This window comes from Staurois parvus, unplaced genomic scaffold (genome assembly GCF_062004578.1).
Source record: "Staurois parvus isolate SC_StPar_1 unplaced genomic scaffold, SC_StPar_1.0 ptg001079l, whole genome shotgun sequence".
NCBI classification, from domain to species: domain Eukaryota; kingdom Metazoa; phylum Chordata; class Amphibia; order Anura; family Ranidae; genus Staurois; species Staurois parvus.
The window spans coordinates 902612-926308 of NW_028318875.1; the positions used below are offsets into that span (position 1 = coordinate 902612).

Below are 23697 nucleotides of genomic sequence, written 5' to 3' on the forward strand. Positions count from 1 at the left end.
ACCAGGGGCATGAAACTCGGAGAGTGAAGGGGTAAGGAGGGAGTGACACCGAGAGTGCAGGGCTCAGAGGTGGGCTATGCACAGAATGCAGGGGATATGAGCGTGTAGCACAGAGAGTGCAGGAGCCATGTGTATAATGTAGAGAGTGCAGAGGTCAGGAGTACATAACGCACCAGTACAATCCTCCTCAAGCCCATATACAACCCAGGACTGATTTCAAGCAACAGCCCCAATCCCCCACAGTACATTTCTCCCCCTACTGCCCTAAATTCTCCATCCCAGTCCACCCGTTCAGTTCACAAGCTCCTCCCTGTCTAACCTCCAGTACAGGATCCCCCCCCCCTCCCCAGCACAGACTCCGCTCCAGTCTAGATCTCCCCCCACAAGTTACCAGATGCAGTCCTCCCATCAGCTGCATCATGTGACTAGAGCAGCGAAGGAGCCTGAAAACTGTCAGTCGGCCACCAGAACCCCAGTGTCCCACACCCTCCTGAGTGCGCCACTGTACATAGCACATCATATTGTCATAGAACAGTAATATTTCATATGTTTTTGTTTTTTTTATTCCAATTGATGTGTTTGAACATTTATACACGGCACCATGTGTTATCAGTGCAATACACGCATCCTGTATCATAGATGTAGCCTCGTTTTATTCAACAATGTGATGTTGGACTAATCATTTTGTATATTTGTCTGCATGTCTTCACCAACTCACTCAGACATTTTGATCTTTCTCATGTAGATTGCTTTTACATTGTTTTAAATATTCACAATCTGAGCATGCACTTTGAATATGAAAAAGAACATTGATATGTATGACCATTCTGGTGTCTGTAATGGATCCCTGTCTAAGAAGGAAGGAAGAAGCCTGTCCATGTGGGTTCTCTGGTGTCTAAGAAGGAAGAGGTTTCTCCGTGTGGGTTCTCAGGAGTCTAAGAAGGAAGAAAATTATCCATGTGGGTTCTCTGGTGTCTAAGAAGAAACAAGGTTGCCCATGTAGGTTCTCTGGAGTCTAAGAAGGAAGAAAATTGCCCATGTGGGTTCAATGGTGTCCAAGAAGGAAGAAGCTTCTCAATGTGGGTTCTCTGGAGTCCAACAAGGAAGAAAATTGTCCATGTGGGTTCTCTGGTGTCTAAGAATTAAGAAGTTTCTTGTGTGGGTTCTCTAAATCTAAGAAGCAAGAAAAATGTCCATGTGGGTTCTCTGGAGTCTAAGAAGGAACAAGTTTGTCCATGTGGGTTATCTGGAGTCTAAGAAGCAAGAAAAGTGTCCATGTGGGTTCTCTGGTGTCTGAGAAGGAAGAGGCTTCTCCATGTGAGTTCTTAGGAGTCTAAGAAGGAAGAAAATTGCCCATGTGGGTTCTCTGGAGTCTAAGAAGGAAGAGGCTTCTCTGTGTGGGTTCTCTGGTGTCTAAGAAGGAACAAGCTTTTCCATGTGGGTTCTCTGGCGTCTAAGAAGGAAGAAAATTGCCTATGTTGGTTCTCTGGTGTCTAAGATGGAAGAAGCTGCTTTGTGTGGGTTCTCTGGAGTCTAAAAAGGAAGAAAATTGCCCATGTGAGTTCTCTGGTGTCTAAGATGGAAGAAGCTGCTTTGTGTGGGTTCTCTGGAGTCTAAAAAGGAAGAAAATTGCCCACGTGGGTTCTCTAAGAAGGAAAAAGCTTCTCTGTGTGGGTTCTCGGGAGTCTATGAAGAAAGAGGCTTCTCTGTGTGGGTTCTCAGGAGTCTAAGTAGGAAGAACATTGTCGATGTGGGTTCTCTGGAGTCTAAGAAGCAAGAAAAGTGTCCATGTGGGTTCTCTGGTGTCTAAAAATGAAAAATCTGCTCCTTGTGGATTGTCTTGGGTATAAAATGGAAGAAGTTTGTCTGTATGGGTTCTCTGGTGATTAGGAAGTAAGAAACTGATGTCCAAGAAGAAAGAATCTTGTCCATGTGGATTCTCTGCTGTTTAAGAGGGAAGAAGCTTGTCTGTGTGGGTTCTCTGGTGTCTAAGAAGGCAGAATCCTGTCTATATGGGCTTGCCTATATCTGAGAATGAAGAAGATTGTCTGTGTGGATTATCTGGTATCAAAAATAGAAGGAACGTCCATGTCAGTCCTCTAATGTCTCAGAAGGATAATCTTGCCAATGTAGGCTCTCTGCTGCCTTAGAAGGAAGTTTATTCATGTGGATTCTCTGGTGTTTAAGAAGGATGAAGCTTGTTCATGTGGATTCTCTGGTGTCTTAGAAGGAAGAAGTTTGTTTGTGTGGATTATGTGGTGTCTAAGGAGGAAGAAGTTTGTTTGTGTGGATTCTCTGGTGTCTGAGAGGGAAGAAGTTTATTCGTGTGGATTATCTGGTGTCTAAGGAGGATGAAGTTTGTTCATGTGAATTCTCTGGTGTCTAAGAAGGAAGAAGTTTGTTCGTGTGGATTCTCTGGTGTCTGAGAGGGAAGAAGTTTGTTCGTGTGGATTATCTGGTGTCTAAGGAGGATGAAGTTTGTTCATGTGAATTCTCTGGTGTCTAAGAAGGAAGAAGCTTGTTCGTGTGGATTCTCTGGTGTCTTAGAAGGAAGAAGTTTGTTTGTGTGGATTATGTGGTGTCTGAGAAGGAAGAAGTTTGTTCGTGTGGATTCTCTGGTGTCTTAGAAGGAAGAAGTTTGTTCGTGTGGATTCTCTGGTGTCTAAGAAGGAAGAAGCTTGTTCGTGTGGATTCTCTGGTGTCTTAGAAGGAAGAAGTTTGTTCGTGTGGATTCTCTGGTGTCTAAGAAGGAAGAAGCTTGTTCGTGTGGATTCTCTGGTGTCTTAGAAGGAAGAAGTTTGTTTGTGTGGGTTCTCTGGTGTCTGAGAAGGAATAAGTTTGTTCGTGTGGGTTCTCTGGTGTCTAAGAAGTTTGTTCGTGTGGATTCTCTGGTGCCTGAGAAGGAAGAAGTTTGTTTGTGTGGATTATGTGGTGTCTGAGAAGGAAGAAGTTTGTTCGTGTGGGTTCTCTGGTGTCTAAGAAGGAAGAAGCTTGTTCGTGTGGATTCTCTGGTGTCTTAGAAGGAAGAAGTTTGTTCGTGTGGATTCTCTGGTGCCTGAGAAGGAAGAATATTGTTCGTGTGGATTCTCTGGTGTCTAAGAAGGAAGACGCTTCTTCCTGTGGATTCTCTGGTGTTTAAGAAGGAAGAAGCTTGTTCGTGTGGATTCTCTGGTGTCTAAGGAGGATGAAGTTTGTTCGTGTGGATTCTCTGGTGTATAAGAAGGAAGAAGCTTGTTCGTGTGGATTCTCTGGTGTCTAAGAAGGAAGAAGCTTGTTCGTGTGGATTCTCTGGTGTCTAAGGAGGATGAGGTTTGTTTGTGTGGATTCTCTGGTGTCTAAGAAGGAAGACGCTTGTTCGTGTGGATTATCTGGTGTCTAAGAAGGAAGACGCTTGTTCGTGTGGATTCTCTGGTGTCTAAGGAGGATGAAGCTTGTTCGTGTGGATTATCTGGTGTATAAGAAGGAAGAAGCTTGTTCGTGTGGATTCTCTGGTGTCTAAGGAGGATGAGGTTTGTTTGTGTGGATTCTCTAGTGTCTAAGAAGGAAGAAGCTTGTTCGTGTGGATTCTCTGGTGTCTAAGGAGGATGAGGTTTGTTTGTGTGGATTCTCTGGTGTCTAAGAAGGAAGACGCTTGTTCGTGTGGATTATCTGGTGTCTAAGAAGGAAGACGCTTGTTCGTGTGGATTCTCTGGTGTATAAGAAGGATGAAGTTTGTTCGTGTGGATTATCTGGTGTCTAAGGAGGATGAAGCTTGTTCGTGTGGATTCTCTGGTGTCTGAGAAGGAAGACGCTTGTTCGTGTGGATTCTCTGGTGTCTGAGAAGGAAGAAGCTTGTTCTTGTGGATTCTCTGGTGTATAAGAAGGAAGAAGCTTGTTCGTGTGGATTCTCTGGTGTCTAAGAAGGAAGAAGCTTGTTCGTGTGGATTCTCTGGTGTATAAGGAGGATGAAGTTTGTTCATGTGGATTCTCTGGTGTATAAGAAGGAAGAAGCTTGTTCTTGTGGGCTCTTTGGTGTCCTAAAAGGAAGAAGCTTGTCTCTGTTAGATCTCAGATGTCTACGAAGGAAGAACCTTGTCCATATGGGTTCTTTGGTGTCTTAGAAGGTCTCCTTTCAGGGTGAAACTTTTTCCGCAGCTTGAACAGGAATGAGGTCGCACTCCGCTGTGAAATTTTAAGTGCCTCATGAGACTCTCTTTCCAATTAAATCCTTTCCCGCACTCCGAACATGAAAAAGCAGGCTCGCCCGTGTGACTTCTCTGATGATTAACAAGGTATCGTTTTTCATTAAAACTCTTCCCGCACTCGGAGCATGTATACGGAAGCTCACCCGTGTGAATTCTCTGGTGGGTTTTAAGGTGTCCTTTCTGACTATAACATTTCCCACACTCTGAACAGGAAAACGGCTTCTCTACAGTGTGGTTTTTAAAAAGTGCATCGGGGCTTTCCTTCTGTGAGGGACGTTTTGCTTGTTCAGATAGTTCCTCGGTGGAGTGCGCTTCCTGATTTCCAACAAGCTCTGACTTCTTTCTAAGCACTTCCTCGCTCTCAGAGCATGATGAGATCTTCTCGGCCATGTGATCATCTAGATGTTTTTGAAAATTTGATTTTGTTTTTAAGGAATTCCCACATTCAGATTTTGTTGGCTGCTCATCTGTGAGGGTTCGTTGGTGCAGGATAAGCATGCTTCTGAATGGAAAGGTTTTTCCACATGCCCTACATGTATATGTTTTTTTGGCCATGTGGGTTCGCTGGTGTTTGTTAAGTGTGTCTTTCCAAGAGAAACACTTCCCGCACTCAGAACAGTAATAAGGTCTCTCGCCTGTATGAATTCTGAGATGCTTCTTCAGATGGCCACTTTGCATGAAGGACTGACCGCACTCTGTGCATACATAAGGACGTTCTCCTGTGTGAAACCTCAAATGGCTGAGAAGGTCGCTTTTGCCTACGAAAGACTTTTCACATTCCGTGCAAGAATAGGGCCGCACTCCAGTGTGTTGGCTTAAATGTCTGATCAAACCCGACTTGGATATAAAACGTCTGCCGCACTCTGAACAAAGGTAGGGTCGCACTCCGGTGTGAATTTTTTTGTGAAAAACAAGATGTCCTTTTGTCTTGAAACATTTCCCGCACTCAGAACATGAAAATGGTCGCTCAACTGTATTTGTCTTCTGAAATAAAGTTGATGGGGATGTTGAACATTTTTTATCTTTAGAATGTGGAGAAATGGCCTCAGCTCTGCGTATAACATAGGAAGATTCCTCAGGGTTTAAAGAATCAGGAGCCTGATCTGCAACATGAGTTCCTGAAGGGATATTCTGGATGGCATGTGACTTATCAGAAGGTTCCTTAAAATTAGAGGGATCTGCGGATCTGTCCACACTGTGAATTATTGGATATACATTTGGGGTGGCAGTATGTAATTGATGAGAAAGAATATTTAAAGGATCAGTTGATGATTCTGCACAGTAAAGTCTGCGGTGTATATTTAGAGCAGTGGCCTTTACGTCTGAAGACTTTTGCATGAACCTGTTATCATCTGGAGAGGAGAGCATATGTTCTTCGGGGCTATTCCAGGCATCAGGTCCATCTTCTGTAAAAAGATTTCCATAAATAACCTTTTGACTACAGCACACTGGTTTATCGAGTACATACAATGATGACATTATTTGTAATAAGATAGAGAAGGACCTTTCATATGGTGTCCAGTATCTCCACCTCATTTGTTGGGAACGTGACGTTATATTGAGGAATGAAGATGGACCTTTCATATGGTGTCCAGTATCTCCTCCTCATTTGTTGGGAACATGACGGTATATTGAGGAATGGAGTTGGACCTTTCATATGGTGTCCAGTATCTCCTCCTCATTTGTTGGGAACATGACGTTATATTGAGGAATGGAGATGGACCTTTCATATGGTGTCCAGTATCTCTTCCTCATTTGTTGGGAACATGACGTTATATTGAGGAATGGAGATGGACCTTTCATATGGTGTCCAGTATCTCCTCCTCATTTGTTGGGAACATGACGTTATACTGAGGAATGGAGATGGATCTTTCATATGGTGTTCAGTATCTCCTCCTCATTTGTTGGGAACATTACGTTATATTGAGGAATGGAGATGGACCTTCCATATGGTGTCCAGTATCTCCTCCTCATTTGTTGGGAATATGATGTTAAATTGAGGAATGGAGATGGATCTTTGATATGGTGTCCAGTATCTCCACCTCTTTTGTTGAACACATAAGGAGATAAGGTCTTGGATGGTACATCGATGATGATCTCCTTGATAAGGAAGTAGGTCTTCCATTATAAGAAGAATGTTCTCTATATTGATCCAACTGTTCTCTGTCAGAGGATTGTGCACACCGTGTGGAACTAAATCAACGACACAGCTCTAGATACTATGATTTTATGATAGCAAGGGGCCAAAATATTCCAAAGTAAATTATTGATTGGTCTACACACCTTTAACTTTTAGAAGTTAAAAAATTGAAGATTTTCTACACTTGGTTCTTAGTACTTACGTGAGCTGACATTTAGAGAAGAATCCTTCTCTTTAGATGTCCCCATCATCCCAACCTTCTCCGTAGATTGTTGAATACCCCTTACATAAGTCTTTTCTTCTGTTTTAACTTCAACCTTCGTTTGAATCAAGTCTTGACTCTAAACCCACAAAATAATAGAACAAAAACTAAAAAAGATACATAATTATATACAATTTGGGGCCTCTTTTGCGCTTTATACCTTCAGTTGTATCTACCTGATGATGGCGAGGGATGGTGTGATCTTCCTCTGTGGAATCCCGGGAATACAGAGGACGGGGACATCTCTCTGGTGGGTTCCCATGACTGGATCCATCTGTAGGAAACACACACACTGACTGAATCCATTGTTTCTGTGTTTATCAGATGATGGGGGATCTAGGTGGACCCTCCGTACTGCTCTCTCCTTTCCAATAAAGTCTCCTCTTACCCAGTGATGTGAGGGGCGGCTGATTGTCCATCATGACGTCCTTGTAGAGGTCCTTGTGTCCTTCTAAATACTCCCACTCCTCCATGGAGAAATAGACAGTGACATCCTGACACCTTATAGGAACCTGACACACACAATGATACAGTCACCATCCAGACACATCCCGGGATAATGTCCCAGAATTCCCGGCACCGCTCACCTCTCCTGTCAGCAGCTCCATCATCTTCTTGGTGACTTCTATAACCTTCTGTTTGCTGTTTCTCTCAAGCGTGAGAGGGAGAAGTAGAGGCACCGTAATGGTCACATGGTCTCCAGACTTCACCGAAGGTAAATTCTGTATTAAAAAACTGAAGGTAAGGTGATACTCACGAAATCTTCCTTTATAGAGATAAGAGTGATGTCATGTGACCTCCCAGAATCCTCACCTCTCCGGTCAGGTCTGTGTTTTATTAATAGAGGTGAGAGTGATGTCATGTGACCTTCTAGAATCCTCCTCACCTCTCTGATCAGGTCTGTGTTTTATTAATAGAGGTGAGGTGAGAGTGATGTCATGTGACCTCCCAGAATCCTCCTCACCTCTCCGGTCAGGTCTGTGTTTTATCAATAGAGGTGAGAGTGATGTCATGTGACCTCCCAGAACTCTTCTCACCTCTCCGATCAGTAGGTGGATGATCTCCAGCGTGAGGTTCAAGGTCTTCTCGATGATGTGACCCTGATCCTCCTCCATCTTCTCTAAGGTGGTCATGTGATCTAAACTGGATGCTTCTCTCTGTAGATAGATAATTTAGGAATGATCTGGATTGTTTTGTGTGTAACATTGTCTGTACAGTTCTGACAAAGCATTGGTACCATTGGATAGATAGCCCAGATGACCTCAGGATGATGGAAATTTGGGAGTTCTTTGTATGCAGAGGAGACCACTAAATGAGGTATTATATTGACATATCACTGTACTCTATATATGTGTGTGTCATCATCTGCTGGAGATAAAAGATGTCACAGTGACTATGGAGGAAGAGGACGGACATGACGGGGGGGTTACTGGGTGTAAATAGAAAATCAGATCTCATTACCTCCTCTGCTGCCAGTTCGAGCAATGTCTCCTCTATGCTTCCTGCCTAGGCAACATCACTTCCTGCCTGCCTGGTCCTCTCAAAGTAATGGAGATTGCCATCTTGTGGAGGGTATACTAGCTGAAGGCTTCGGCATTTTGTTAGTCGCCTGACTACTACCGGCTGATGTTGGAAATAGTAATTTGAGTAAAGCTAAGCCTGGTCATCCTGATTTAGATATGTAGTTTGGCTACTGAAGACATACAAAAAGTCCTCCTTCTTATATAGCCAGAGAACATGAAAAACAAGGGACGAGGGAACCCCCTACGACCTGACCTCAGGTGGTCTTTCCCCTTCTTGACTTCTAAGAAATGCTCTGGTTTTATTTAAGAAAATAAATAAATATGCATAGATTGGTCCTGTTATCCGGGGCACCAAATTAGTACCCTTCAAATGGCCATTGTGATGACCAACAAACGGTAATGTCATGGCATTTGTCTTCATGGCCGTAATGAAAGCCAAGAAAATAGTCAACACACCGTTATACCACCACCAGCCTGAACCACCAATGTCAGACGGGACAGATCTATAGATTCTAGGGTGGACTTTTCCCTTCTGGACTTCAGGGACCCAAGGAATGCCAAGAAAGCGGTCAACACACTGTTATACCAACCCCAGCCTGAACCACCAATGTCAGACAGGACAGATCTATAGATTCTCAGGTGGACTTTTCCCTTCTTGACCGCAGGGACTTAACGAATGCCAAGAAAGCAGTTAACACACCATTATATCACCACCAGCCTGAACCACCAACATCAGATGGGACAGATCTATAGATTCTCAGGTGGACTTTCCCCTTCTCGACTTCAGGGACCCATCAAATGCCAAGAAAGCAGTCAACACACCATTATACCACCACCAGCCTGAACCACTAACATCAGACGGGACAGATCTATAGATTCTCAGGTGGACTTTTACCTTCTCGACTTTCAAAAAATGCTCTGATTTATTTTAAAAAAAATGCAGATTGGTCCCATTATTGGGGACACCAACCCAGTAGCCCTCAAATGGCCCTTTTGGTCACCAACAATATGGGTAATGTCATGACATTTGTATTCAGGAACCCATGGAATGCCAAGAAAGCAGTCGACACACAGTTATACCACCACCACCCTGAAACCCCAACATCAGACGGGACAGATCTATAAATTCTCAGGTGGACTTTTCCCATTCTTGACTTTCTTGGTTTTATTTAAAAAAATAAATAAATAAATATGCATAGATTGGTCCCATTATTCAGTACACCAACCTAGTAGCCCTCAAATGGCCCTTGTGATCAATAACAAATTGGGTAATTTCACGGCATATGTATTCAGGGAGCCAAGGAATGCCAAGAAAGCAGTCAACACACCGTTATACCACCACCACCCTGAACCACCAACATCAGATGGGACAGATCTATAGATTCTCAGGTGGACTTCCCCTTCTCGACCTCAGGGACCCAACGAATGCCAAGAAAGCAGTCAACACACCGTTATACCACCACCACCCTGAACCACCAACTTCATATGGGACAGATCTATAGATTCTCAGGTAGACTTTTCCCTTCTCGACCTCAGGGACCCAACGAATGCCAAGAAAGCAGTCAACACACCATTATACCACCACCAGCCTGAACCACCAACATCAGGTGGGACAGATCTATAGATTCTCAGGTGGACTTTTCCCTTCTCGACCTCAGGGACCCAACGAATGCCAAGAAAGCAGTCAACACACCATTATACCACCACCAGCCAGATTCACACTATCTACACCAAATGTTGACCCTCCATCTGGGTACATTCATGTTTGATGATGTTACCTAGCATCCTGGGCTGTCTGTTTATATGGAGAAGCCGGTTGAGAAGCTGTCATTTTTTATGGGAGATATTTGTCCTGTATTGTTGGCTAGTTGTTTGATTGACATTCGACCTACATCTCTGGATGACATAATCGATGCATTTTTGTTGTGAATGAGTCATATAGGTTACCAGGGCCTAATGTCATGGGGCCCCATATTTCAAAGATGGCTTCCATTTTTAGAAAAATAGAGTGACGGCACAAAAAAGACCAAATGGTCCATTCAGTCTACCCCATGTTCTTTTTTATATACATATATTTTTTGTTAATAGAGTATAGGTCTATGTGTGTACCAAGCATGTTTGAACCCACTTACTGTTGACTGAGTCACTGATGGGTCCATACCATACCTCTGATGGGTCCATACCAAGCATCAACCGCTCCTTCAGTAAAACAATACTTTCTAAGTTCAGTTTTGAACTTTCCTCCTGCTAGTTGGAGGTCATTTCCCCATGTTCTTGATCTTGACTACATACTGAAAAAACTACCCTCTTAAACCTCATTTGCCTCCTTGATGCATTTAAAGGTTTCATACATGTCACCCATTTCTCATCTTTTCTCCAGATGGTACATATTCACATGTTCCCGAAGTCTCTCCTGATATGTTTTATCCCTCAGACCTTTCACCATTGTTGTTCCATTTCTCTGCACCCATTCTGTCTTAGCAATATTTTTTTGTAAGTGATAAGTTCCCCCTGCAGACCTCCATAGGCACTGGGCCAGGGTTGTGGGGAGAGTCCTTTGTCTCCATCAACATTGGGACAGGGTATCCTGTCAAGGGGGAGGCTTCTGTTTCCAATGTTGAAGGCATGGTTGGGGGGCATTTTTGCTGCTAACCCTCATTTTGGTCATCCAGGTTGCATGCCTGGGTAGGGAACTGGGATAAGAGTTCAGTATTGACTGTTAGAGGGGTCCAACACCACAAGCTTGCTGACTCCTCTTTTCTTGGCCACCAAGGCTACATGCCTTGATAAAGAGTCTGGTTTGGATTTCAAGGGGGACCTTAAGCAAAGAGGAAAAAAAAGAGATCCCCCTTAAAATCCATATCAAATCTTTTTCCTTGAGGAGGATAAGAGAAAAAATGGAATGGGCACCCCCCTCAGAATCCATGTCCTTGATGTCTTTAACCCCCTCAGAATCTGTGTCCTTGATGTACGTCACCCCCTCAGAATCCATGTACTTGATGTATACCACCCCCTCAGAATCCATGTCCTTGCTGTACGACACCCCCTCAGAATCCATGTACTTGATGTATACCACCCCCTCAGAATCCATGTACTTGATGTATACCACCCCCTCAGAATCCATGTCCTTGATGTATACCACCCCCTCAGAATCCGTGTACTTGATGTATACCACCCCCTCAGAATCCGTGTCCTTGATGTACGTCACCCCCTCAGAATCCGTGTCCTTGATGTACGTCACCCCCTTAGAATCTGTGTCCATGATGTACGTCACCCCCTCAGAATCCGTGTCCTTGATGTACGTCACCCCCTCAGAATCTGTGTCCTTGATGTACATCACCCCCTCAGAATCCTTGTCCTTGATGTACATCACCCCCTCAGAATCCATGTCCTTGATGTATATGTAGAGATGTGCTGGTTGCTTTAAATCTTAACCATTTGATGCCCGGCCTATGGCCAAATGGCGTCGGGAAGAATGTACTAGCTTTCCGGGAGGACCCAGCAGCGTGATCTGTCACCGGCCGTGTACCTCGGACACGGCCGATGAAAGATCTGAGTACCGGCCCCCGTTGCCGATACCATGTGACCTGCTGTGACCAATCACAGCAGGTCACATGACAGTTGCATACAATGGATGGCTTCATTCATGCCATCCATTGTATACTAGTGTCTAGCTGTGAATGGTCACAGCTAATCATGTGATTAGCTGTAGCCAAATCACAGCTAAGCACAAAAAAAAAAAAAAACCCTGAATGAATCGATGTCATTCAGGTACATGCTTGCTTATAGCAAAGTAATTCTTTGCTATAAGCAAATTGTGTAAAAAAAAAAAAAAGTACTGATCACTTCCCCAAAGTAGTACAATGTTACTATGGTAACATTGTACTACTTTGGACATAGTGAAATATGAAAAAAAAATCTTAAAAAAAAGAAAAAGAAATTTAAAATAAAAAAAATAAAAAATATATATTTATATTTATAATATATATATATTTTTTTCACACTGTCACCAGTCAGTGTCCCTGATCACCGCCATGCCAGTTATATGATGACACTGTACTGCACTGGTGACAGTATGTAAAAAACAAATAGTGAAAATAATTTTTTTAATTTTTTCATTTTCCAAAAAATTATCACAAAAAAAATACAACTTCAAAAAACTCGCCATGCCTCTTATGAAGTACGTCGGACTGTCTACTCTGCAAAAAGGGGTCATTTGGGGGATATCTGTACTATTCTGACATTCTTGGACCTCAAGAAATTAGATTGGCCATCAGTACTTCAGGATTGATCAATATTCAGATCTATACCATAGTTTGTGAACTCTATAACCTTCCTACAAACTAAAAAATACATCCTAATTTGGGTTATTTTCACCAAAGACATGTAGTAGAATACATCTCGGCCTAAATTTATGAAGAACAATTAGTTATTTGCAAACTTTTATAACAGAAAGAAAGAAAAACATGTTTTTTTTCAAAATTTTTGGACTTTTTTTGTTAATTTAGCAAAAAATAAAAACCCCAGCGATGATTAAATACCACCAAAAGAAAGCTTTAGTTGTGTGAAGAAAATGATAACATTTTAGTTTGGGTACAATGTTGTATGACCGCGCAATTGTCATTCAAAGTGTGAGAGCGCTGAAACCTGAAAAATGGCCTGGGCAGGAAGGTGTAAAATTGCCCGGTATTGAATTGGTTAAACAGCAGTTGCAAAGCATTTTTTTTTTCTTTTCTCTCTTTGTGAGTGACAGACAGGAAAAGCAGGACTGTGCTCTGATTGGTTGTTGCTACAGCTGAGAAGGATCCACCCATAGCAGCACTGTTGCAGATGAACTTATGATTGGCTGTGGAGGAAAGGAGAGAGGAAAAAGGAAGAAGAAGCACATGTGGGGAGGCAGACATTTTCAGGGGACCACATGGAGCAAGGGCTTCTGGTGTGAATTCACAGAGTCTCACTCTCTGTGCTGCTAGAGCCATGGACTGGGCTGGGGGTGTGTAGCAGAGAAATTGTTGCAGGAGGACAGTGTGCAAACTAAGGATTGTCCTGCCTGACACTCAGGATTACAGCCACTCAAGTGCATGTGTCTCTCAAAGTCTGGAGCTGCTGAAAGACAGAGGATTTCTACTGCTATCTAATGCTATCTAGAGGACAATCCAGAAACAGTGATGAAAGGGGATTTTGATATTGCTGCACTTGCTGTTCATCTCTGGAGAATGGTCATGAGAAAGCCTGTTCTCTAATTCTCAGAGTGACACAGATCTTGGAAAGCCCAAGCTGCTCAGAATTAGCTATTCCATGCTGCAGATTGATGAGAGAACTCTGTCTCTGTATATTACTGGTGATTGTCTCCTCAAGATTTGTGCTGTGGCTGAAGAGTGTGTTTAGTTCCAAGTCCCCACAGAAGCTTGCTGCTCTGAATATACTGAGCAAGTGTCAGTATATCAGGATTTCGCCTGTATGGTAAAGATTTGTTGAAGTGTTGTTTCTTTCTATTGCAATGTTCACTGGAAGATTCTGCTTAAAGGAGACTGTGCTATCCTGCTACCCCTGGAGTACAAATACTCTCCCATGCAGAGAGTGAGCGCTCTTCCATTAATTAAACGGCCCCAACATTGAGAGACTTTAAGTTTCATCCCACTGGCCAGTGGTTAGGTAGGATATTTCTGCTCTAGATAGTACTGCTATAGCAAATGTCAATAAGCTGCTAAATCTCATTAACAGTTATTGTTTCATGTGTCAATGTCACTCTCATGTGATACTAGTCAGTTTTTGGAGTCTTTGGCGAGTGAATTGTGACTTCTTACTGTGTTATGCAAAGTGGTATCTGTGTTTTATGTACATTACCTATGTTAAATAAGCTAGTTCTTTTTCAGGGTTTGTCTTCTTCAATAAAACCCATAAAAAAATATTCTCAGAGTGTCGAAGTGTTCTGAGTATAATCGGAGATGTCACCAGATTCAGGTGAAAGCTGAACCTATATATCTAGCCAAGCATCACCCAAGGGTGTGCTACATATATCACCCCCTTAGAATCCATGTCCTTGATGTTTATCACCCCCTCAGAATCCGTGTCCTCGATGTATATCGCCATCTCAGAATCCGTGTCCTCGATGTATATCGCCATCTCAGAATCCGTGTCCTCGATGTATATCGCCCCCTCAGAATCCGTGTCCTCGATGTATATCGCCCCTTCAGAATCCGTGTCCTCGATGTATATCGCCCCCTCAGAATCCGTGTCCTCGATGTATGTCGCCCCCTCAGAATCCGTGTCCTTGATGTATGTCGCCCCCTCAGAATCCGTGTCTTCGATGTGTATCACCCCCTTAGAATCCGTGTCCTCGATGTATATCACCCCTTCAGAATCCGTGTCCTCGATGTATTTCACCCCCTCAGAATCCGTGTCCTGGATGTATTTCACACCCTCAGAATCCATGTCCTTGATGTATATCACCCCCTCAGAATCCGTGTCCTCGATGTATTTCACCCCCTCAGAATCCGTGTCCTTGATGTATATCACCCCCTCAGAATCCGTGTCCTCGATGTATATCACCCCCTCAGAATCCGTGTCTTCGATGTGTATCAGCCCCTCAGAATCCGTGTCCTTGATGTATATCACCCCCTCAGAATCCGTGTTCTTGATGTATGTCACCCCCTCAGAATCCGTGTCCTTGATGTATATCAGCCCCTCAGAATCCATGTCCTGGATGTATGTCACCCCCTCAGAATCCGTGTCCTCGATGTATGTCACCCCCTCAGAATCCGTGTCCTCGATGTATGTCACCCCCTCAGAATCCATGTCCTCGATGTATATCACCACCTCAGAATTCGTGTCCTCGATGTATATCACCCCCTCAGAATCCGTGTCCTCGATGTATGTCACCCCTCAGAATCCGTGTCCTCGATGTATATCACCACCTCAGAATCCGTGTCCTCGATGTATATCACCCCCTCAGAATCCGTTTCCTCGATGTATATCACCCCCTCAGAATTCGTGTCCTCAATGTATTTCACCCCCTCAGAATCCATGTCCTGGATGTATTTCACCCCCTCAGAATCCGTGTCCTTGATGTATATCACCCCCTCAGAATCCGTGTCCTCGATGTATTTCACCCCCTCAGAATCCATGTCCTCGATGTATGTCACCCCTCAGAATCCGTGTCCTCGATGTATATCACCCCCTCAGAATCCGTGTCCTCGATGTATATCACCCGCTCAGAATCCGTGTCCTCGATGTGTATCACCCCCTCAGAACCCGTGTCCTCGATGTGTATCACCCCCTCAGAACCCGTGTCCTCGATGTGTATCACCCCCTCAGAATCCGTGTCCTCGATGTGTATCACCCCCTTAGAATCCGTGTCCTCGATGTATATCACCCCCTCAGAATCCGTGTCCTCGATGTATATCACCCCCTCAGAATCCGTGTCCTCGATGTATTTCACCCCCTCAGAATCCGTGTCCTCGATGTATATCACCCCCTCAGAATCCGTGTCCTCGATGTATATCACCCTCTCAGAATCCGTGTCCTCGATGTATTTCACCCCCTCAGAATCCGTGTCCTCGATGTATATCACCCCCTCAGAATCCGTGTCCTCGATGTATATCACCCCCTCAGAATCCGTGTCCTCGATGTATTTCACCCCCTCAGAATCCGTGTCCTCGATGTATATCACCCCCTCAGAATCCGTGTCCTCGATGTATATCACCACCTCAGAATCCATGTCCTCGATGTATATCACCCCCTCAGAATCCGTTTCCTCGATGTATATCACCCCCTCAGAATTCGTGTCCTCGATGTATTTCACCCCCTCAGAATCCATGTCCTGGATGTATTTCACCCCCTCAGAATCTGTGTCCTTGATGTATATCACCCCCTCAGAATCCGTGTCCTCGATGTATTTCACCCCCTCAGAATCCATGTCCTTGATGTATATCACCCCCTCAGAATCCATGTCCTCGATGTATTTCACCCCCTCAGAATCCATGTCCTGGATGTATTTCACCCCCTCAGAATCCGTGTCCTCGATGTATTTCACCCCCTCAGAATCCATGTCCTTGATGTATATCACCCCCTCAGAATCCGTGTCCTCGATGTATTTCACCCCCTCAGAATCCATGTCCTGGATGTATAAGTTTTACCCTTTCAATAAACATTTTGTGAACCTTACATAAAGAGTTGCATTTTTCTGGAGACCACTCCTCTCCTTTCACCTGCTGAAAGGACCAGACAGTTGTACCAGAAAGGTAGCAACCCAAGCCCCCAGGGAGTCCACCACCACCATCCACAGTTGGGCTCAACCCACCAGAAGTTCATTTATCTTCACTGCCCACAGCGCCACCTACCGAAAACTAGATACTGATCCAGGTGGTCCACCATGGTCTTCATCCCAAACCAGCGTACAGCCTAGCTGGCCAGGCCTTCTTCCCAGACCATCCAGGCCACCTGCGATCAACATTGAGAGGGTATTATACTGCCATAGAGGACACCCATTCCCCATGGGCCTCATCTCCACATACCTAAGCCAGTAGATGTGGCGGGGAGATGGGACTTGGGATTTTCCTTGAAAAGAAGACAACCCCCAGATATCTGTCCCTCATCGCCACCATAAATGAGTACCCCCGTCATTCACGGGAAAAAGGTTAAATAGTGTTTCGTAAAAAAAAAACCCAAAAACTTCACCCCGACGTAGACCCAACATCTTCCATGAACCTATGTGGTCAATGGTGTCACTCGGGATGGCCAATTGGTTGTTTCTAATGTCACGTGTTCAAAAATGGCAAAGGACAACATATTTGGTGTAATTAGAGAGATTTTTATTGCATCCAAAACACCAAAAAAAAATCGTAAAACGTAAACGTGACAACAATGGTCCGCCGTTTCTACTACATGATCCCAGAGTTCCGGCCTGAGATGTCCACAGAAACACGTCAGCTCCTCAGAAGTGATTGGTTGCCCCAGGAGGACCACAGTCACAGTCATTTTGATATTAGTTAAGACACCAAAAGAGAGGCTGCAGAGACGCAACCACACAGGAGGGGGGAGGGGGGAGGAGGGAGAGGCTGCAGACACTCATACGTATGACTACTCTGGTGTGAAGAAAGTTCCCTACTGAAAAAAACATGTCCCGCACTCCGAACATGAAAATGGACACGCTTACATGTGACTACTCTGGTGTGAAGAAAGTTCCCTACTGAATAAAACATTCCTGCACTCCAAACATGAAAATGGACACTCATAGGATTGACTACTCTGGTGTGAAGAAAGTTCCCTACTGAATAAAACTTTTCCCGCACTCCGAACATGAAAATGGACGCTTATATGTGTGACTACGCTGGTGTGAAGAAAGTTCTCTACTGAATAAAATATTTCTCACATTCCAAACATGAAAATGGACACTCATACGTGTGACTACTATGGTGTGAAGAAAGTTCCCTACTGAATAAAACATTTCCCGCAAAACGAAAATGAAAATGGACACTCATACGTGTGACTACTCTGGTGTGAAGAAAGTTCCCTGCTGAATAAAACATTTCCCGCACTCCGAACATGAAAATGGACACTCATACGTGTGACTATTCTGGTGTGAAGAAAGTTCCCTACTGAATAAAACATTTCCCACACTCCGAACATGAAAATGGACAGGCATACATGTGACTACTCTGGTGTGAAGAAAGTTTCCTGCTGCATAAAACATTTCCAGCACTCCAAACATGAAAATGGATACTCATACGTGTGACTACTCTGGTGTGAAGAAAGTTCCCTACTGAATAAATCATTTCCCGCACTCCGAACATGAAAATGGACACTCATTTGAGTGCCTACCCTGGTGTCTATAAAAGTGCCTTTAATGACTAACATTTCTCACACAATTACTTTCCAAAAAAAGGACACTCGTCCACCTGTCTTCTCTCTTTTTTTTTTTCACCACATTTCCCGCACTCCAAGCATGATTATGAAGGATCTCCAGAGTGAATTCTCATGTGCCTATGAAGCCCATCTTTGCGAGCAAAATCTTTACCACAAACTGAACAGGAAACCCGCTCACCCATGTGGTTTTTCTGATGTTTAAGTAGATATTTTTGGAGGCGGAAGGATTTCCCGCACTCGGGACATGAATAAAGAAGCTTGTCCGTGTGGGTTCTCTTGTGATCAAGGAGTTCTTCTTTCAGACCAAAACGTTTCCCACAATCTGAACAGCAATACAGACGCACTCCGCTGTGAAAGTTCATGTGCCTTATGAGACTCTCTTTCCTGGTAAAACCTTTTCCGCAATCTGAACATGAAAAGGCGCGCTCGCCCGTGTGGCTTTTTTGGTGTCTGCGTAGATCTGTTTTCTCAGCAAAACGTTTCCCGCACTCTGAACACGAGTGCGGCCTCACTCCACTGTGAATCTTCTTGTGCCTCATAAGACTCTCTTGCCACGTGAAACTTTTCCCGCACTCTGAACATGAAAAAGCACGCTCGCCTGTGTGACTACCCTGGTGATTAATGAGGTACCTTTTCTCACAGAAACTCTTCCCGCACTCTGAGCAAATAAAAGGACGCTCGCCTGTGTGAATTCTCTGGTGCGTAAGAAGGTGCGTTCTCTGACTGAAACATTTCCCGCACTCTGAACAAGGGAATGGTTTCTTTACAATTTGGACAATGACATGGGTTTTGGGACAACATTTTCCATGTTCTGAGGGCTCCTCGGTGGGGTGAACTTCATGTCTAACAGAGTTCACCTTCTGACTGTCTGACCTGGAAAAAGTCTTCTCAATTGGGTCACCACTTTGATGTACTGGACACTTCCATTTTGTTTTTGAACATTTCCCATCTTCAGATTGTGTCCCACATGTATACATTTCTTTAACCGCATGAGTTTGAGGGTTCTCGATAAGTCCACCTGGTGTCCTACCTGGATTGTCAATTCTTGGGGAGGTCATTGTGTGCAGCCTATCAGAGGAATTCTCGGAATACTCAGAATCTGCTGATCTGTCCAAACTGTGAATTATCGGACATATATTGGGGACAGCAGACCTGTCCATGCAGGAAAACCTGTGATGTTTATTTTCAGTTGTGTACTCTACTTCGGGAGAAGATTGGACTGTCCTTTCCTTTATCTTGTGATCATCTGGAGAGGACACGAGATGAGATGGTTCCTCCAAAGAATTCCAGACATCCGAGTGTCCATCTGCTGGAAAGAGATTTTTCATTATTGACTATTCAACTACAGAGCATTGAGGAATGGAGATGGACCTTCCATATGGTGTCCAGTATCTCCTCCTCATTTGTTGGGGACGTGACGTTATATTGAGGAATGGAGATGGACCTTTCATATGGTGTCCAGTATCTCCTCCTCATTTGTTGGTAACATGACGTTATATTGAGGAACGGAGATGGACCTTTCATATGGTGTCCAGGATCTCCTCCTCATTTGTTGGGAATGTGACGTTATATTGAAGAACGGAGATGGACCTTTCATATGGTGTCCAGTATCTCCTCCTCATTTGTTGGGAACATGACATTATATTGAGGAATGGAGATGGACCTTCCATATGGTGTCCAGTATCTCCTCATTTGTTGGGAACATGATGTTATATTGAGGAATGGAGATGGACCTTTCATATGGCGTCCAGTATCTCCTCATTGTTAGAGACATGACATTATATTGAGGAATGGTGATGGACCTTTCATATGGTGTCCAGTATTCTCCTCCTCATTTGTTGGGAACATGACATTATATTGAGGAATGGAGATGGACCTTTCATATGGTGTACAGCATCTTCATCTCATTTGTTGGGAACATGACGTTATATTGAGGAACACTGGGTCCTAAAAACCAAGACTAGATAAATATATAAAGGGCTGCACATTATTTACTATATGCATGGTAATATATACATCAATTAGGCATGTTAGATGGGTAACTTCATAGCAGCAATGGAAATTTCTCAATCTCCTCTTACCTAAAGAATATGCTTTCCTTTCACAATCCAGTCTCCTCCCACCCGATAATGTGAGGGGCGGCTGATTGTCCATCATGACGTCCTTGTAGAGATCCTTGTGTCCTTCTAAATACTCCCACTCCTCCATGGAGAAATAGACAGTGACATCCTGACACCTTATAGGAACCTGACACACACAATGATACAGTCACCATCCAGACACATCCCTTGTCTGTTACTGGAGAATGTCCCAGAATTCCCGGCACCGCTCACCTCTCCTGTCAGCAGCTCCATCATCTTTTTGGTGACTTCTAGAATCTTCTGCTTGTGATTTGTCCCAGGTGTCAACGAACAAGGCTGAGGCACCGTGATGGTGGTATTACCACCAGACTTCACAGAAGGAAACCTCTGTATTGAGGAAACAAAGAATTAAAGCCAAATGATACTCCCAGAATCCTCCTCACCTCTCTGGTCATGTCTGTTTTCTTAATAGAGATAGGAGTGATGTCATGTGACCTCCCAGAATCCTCCTCACCTCTCCGGTCAGGTCTGTGTTTTATTAATAGAGATGAGAGTGATGTCATGTGACCTCCCAGAATCCTACTCACCTCTCCGGTCAGGTCTGTGGTTTATTAATAGAGATGAGAGTGATGTCATGTGACATCCCAGAATCCTCTCCGGTCACCTCTCTGGTCAGGTCTGTGTTTCATTAATAGAGATAGGAATGATGTCATGTGACCTCCCAGAATCCTCTCTGGTCAGGTCCGTGCTTTATTAAAAGAGATGAGAGTGATGTCATGTGACTTCCCAGAATGCTCCTCACCTTTCCAGTCAGGTCTGTGTTTTATTAATAGAGATAGGAATGATGTCATGTGACCTCCCAGAATCCTCTCCGGTCAGGTCCGTGTTTTATTAATAGAGATGAGAGTGATGTCATGTGACCTCCTAGAATCCTCCTCACCTCTCCAGTCAGAAGGTTGATGATCTCCAGGGTGAGGTTGAGTAGCCTCTCAGTCATGTGACTCCAGTTTTCGTCCATTCTCCTTGATGTGGTCTATATAAGACACTCTTCTCTGTAGACGGATAATAAACTGAGAATTATCTGGACTGTACTGGGGCTGAAAGATATCATAGCAGAGTTCCTCCATAGTTTTGATGTCTCAGACATCTTCTTATACTATATTACTGGCCTAATTCATCATGAACATTATGTTACAACAAATATGGAGGAAGAGGACAGACATGACGATGGAGGAAGAGGACGGACATGGCGATGGAGGAAGAGGAAGGACATGACTATGGAGGAAGAGGACGGACATGGCGATGGAGTAAGAGGCCGGACATGACGGGGGTTACTGAGTATACATAGAAAAAAAGAGTTTATTGCCTCCTCTGCTGCCAGTTCCACCAATGTCTCCTCTACTTCCTCCCGACTCCCCTCCCACCTGGAACTTCCTGTCTTTATATGACACCACTTCCTGTTTTCCCCTTCCTTTACTTCCTGTCTATGTCATGCCACATCCTGCCAGTGCGGTCCACTGAAAGGAGATTGCCATCTTGTGGCGACTGCTAGCTGAATACATCCGTATTTTTAGTAGTCTATCCGCTGATGATTGAAATAGACAGTTGAGAACCGCTGAACCCGACCCAAGGAGGGTCATTTCCCTTTTACAGCGTCCAGAATTCTCCAGGTTCAATGATAAAAAAAAAATTGGCCCCGGTAATCCATAAATCATTCTATTGTGCTTCAAGGTGGTCCAAATGGTCAGCAAAAATAATTGGGTACATGGTGGCATTCAAATATGATCAATGATTAAGGGGCCGAATGAGTGCCCGGAAACCAGTCACCACAGCAATTCAAAACCACCAGACTGAACCGTCAACACCAAACAGGACGGATCTATGGATTTACACTTTGTGCACCAAATTCTGACAATCTGAAACCAAAGGGAGGTTACTGCAGCAGTTGTAGAATGTTAGCTAGAACCAGTCCAACTGTTCACCTCTGACATCTCCAACTAATAAGGTGTCTTCAATCATAGATCTGCAACTCACTGGATGGTTTCTGTACCAATTTGGATTGTATTCTGTGAAAATCTCAGGTCAGCAGATTGTGAGATGTTGCCACCACCACTGTGACACATTTCACAGCTGGATGGCTTGGTCTTCTGCTGTTATTGTCCATGCTCTTCTAAGCTCCTCACATTGAGTGTTCAGAAGTATCCTTCTGCCCAGCACTGCTATATAGAGAGGTTCATGGAGTAGCTGTGGAATGTTAGCTAGTCTTCTGCTGTTATAGTCCATGATCTTCTAATCTCTGCACATTGAGTGTTCAGAAGTGTCCTTCTGCCCAGCACTGCTATATAGAGAGGTTCCTGGAGTAGCTGTGGAATGTTAGCTAGTCTTCTGCTGTTATAGTCCATGATCTTCTAAGCTCCGCACATTGAGTGTTCAGAAGTGTCCTTCTGCCCAGCACTGCTATATAGAGAGGTTCCTGGAGTAGCTGTGGAATGTTAGCTAGTCTTCTGCTGTTATGGTCCATGATCTTCTAAGCTCCTCACATTGAATGTTCAGAAGTGTCCTTCTGCCCAGCACTGCTATTATATAGAGAGGTTCCTGGAGTAGCTGTGGAATGTTAGCTAGTCTTCTGCTGTTATAGTCCATGATCTTCTAAGCTCCGCACATTGAGTGTTCAGAAGTGTCCTTCTGCCCATATAGGGAGGTTCTTGGAGTAGCTGTGGAATGTTAGCTGATCTTCTCTAACCTTTCCCAGCTTCCTCATTCTTAGAAGGAAGGTGGTGTCAGGAACAATTAGGAAGGCGTGTTATTTGTTTCAGGAACAAAAATACAGGACAGCATTATGGTCAACATGACCATCTTCCTCCACCACAGGGTCCTTTTGAAGAATTACAGATTGACTTTTCACACATGCCTAAAAAGAAGGAGAGGACCCTGACATGGCCTTCTGCTGATGTAGTCCATCCTCCTCAAAGCTCCTCACCTTGCGTATTTACAGGTGTCTTTATAAACAGCACTGCTATAATGGAAGGTTAGCTAGAACCAGTCCAACCATTCTCCTTGGACCTTTCCCACTAAAAAGGTGTTTTCAGTCACTATGTTTGCAGGAACCAGTCCAACGATTCTCCTTTGAACTCTCCTATTAACAAGCGTTTTCACCCGTGGATCTTCTATTCACTGGAGGGTGTTTGTTGCTTGTTCCACTGTCTAAAAATGCTACAGATCATACTTTGTGAAAATCCCAGGAGATCAGTAGATTTCGAGATGCTGTAACCACCACTTCTGCTGCCAACAATCTCTCTTCCACACCTTACATCTAACTCATTCTCACACCAGACTGAAGACCAGCTGCGCATTTTCACCAAGCATGCATTGTTCTAGCTGAAGGCCCATGATTTGCTGTGTGTGTTATCAAGCTGGTGCACCTAACAGGGCAACCAATGGGTGTATAATTGTAGCACACCCTTGGGTGATGCTTGGCTAGATATATAGGTTCAGCTCTCACCTGAATCTGGTGACATCTCCGATTATACCCAGAACACTTCGACACTCTGAGAATATTTTATATGGGTTTTATTGAAGAAGACAAACCCTGAAAAAGAACTAGCTGATTTAACAGAGGTAAGGTACATAAAACACAGAT

General features: G+C 44.0%; 1 protein-coding gene across 3 annotated transcripts; it reads right to left on the bottom strand.

The window, feature by feature from the left end:
- Nucleotides 1-540: 540 nt before the first annotated feature.
- On the bottom strand, nt 541-22012 carry LOC149440509 (uncharacterized). Of its 3 annotated transcripts, none has more exons than XM_089658540.1 (7): nt 8048-8108; nt 7624-7743; nt 7174-7308; nt 6975-7098; nt 6763-6860; nt 6527-6665; nt 541-5590 (listed from the first exon to the last, which is right to left on the bottom strand). In XM_089658540.1, exons 2-7 carry the CDS (start codon nt 7717-7719, stop codon nt 4056-4058), a joined length of 2127 nt encoding a protein of 708 aa, XP_089514666.1. In that variant the 5' UTR covers nt 7720-7743; nt 8048-8108; the 3' UTR covers nt 541-4055. The 3 variants fall into 3 exon arrangements, with proteins under 3 accessions (XP_089514666.1, XP_089514665.1, XP_089514667.1); XM_089658539.1 differs by lacking the exon at nt 8048-8108 and adding an exon at nt 7824-8019; XM_089658541.1 differs by lacking the exons at nt 7174-7308; nt 7624-7743; nt 8048-8108 and adding exons at nt 20310-20444; nt 20998-22012.
- Nucleotides 22013-23697: the final 1685 nt, after the last annotated feature.

Coding starts and splice junctions, on each gene's coding strand:
- LOC149440509 (XM_089658539.1), bottom strand. Junction 7,309..7,623: donor TCCACCTACTGATCGGAGAG/GTGAGAAGAGTT, acceptor TTTTTAATACAG/AATTTACCTTCGGTGAAGTC. Junction 6,861..6,974: donor GCCGCCCCTCACATCACTGG/GTAAGAGGAGAC, acceptor TGTTTCCTACAG/ATGGATCCAGTCATGGGAAC.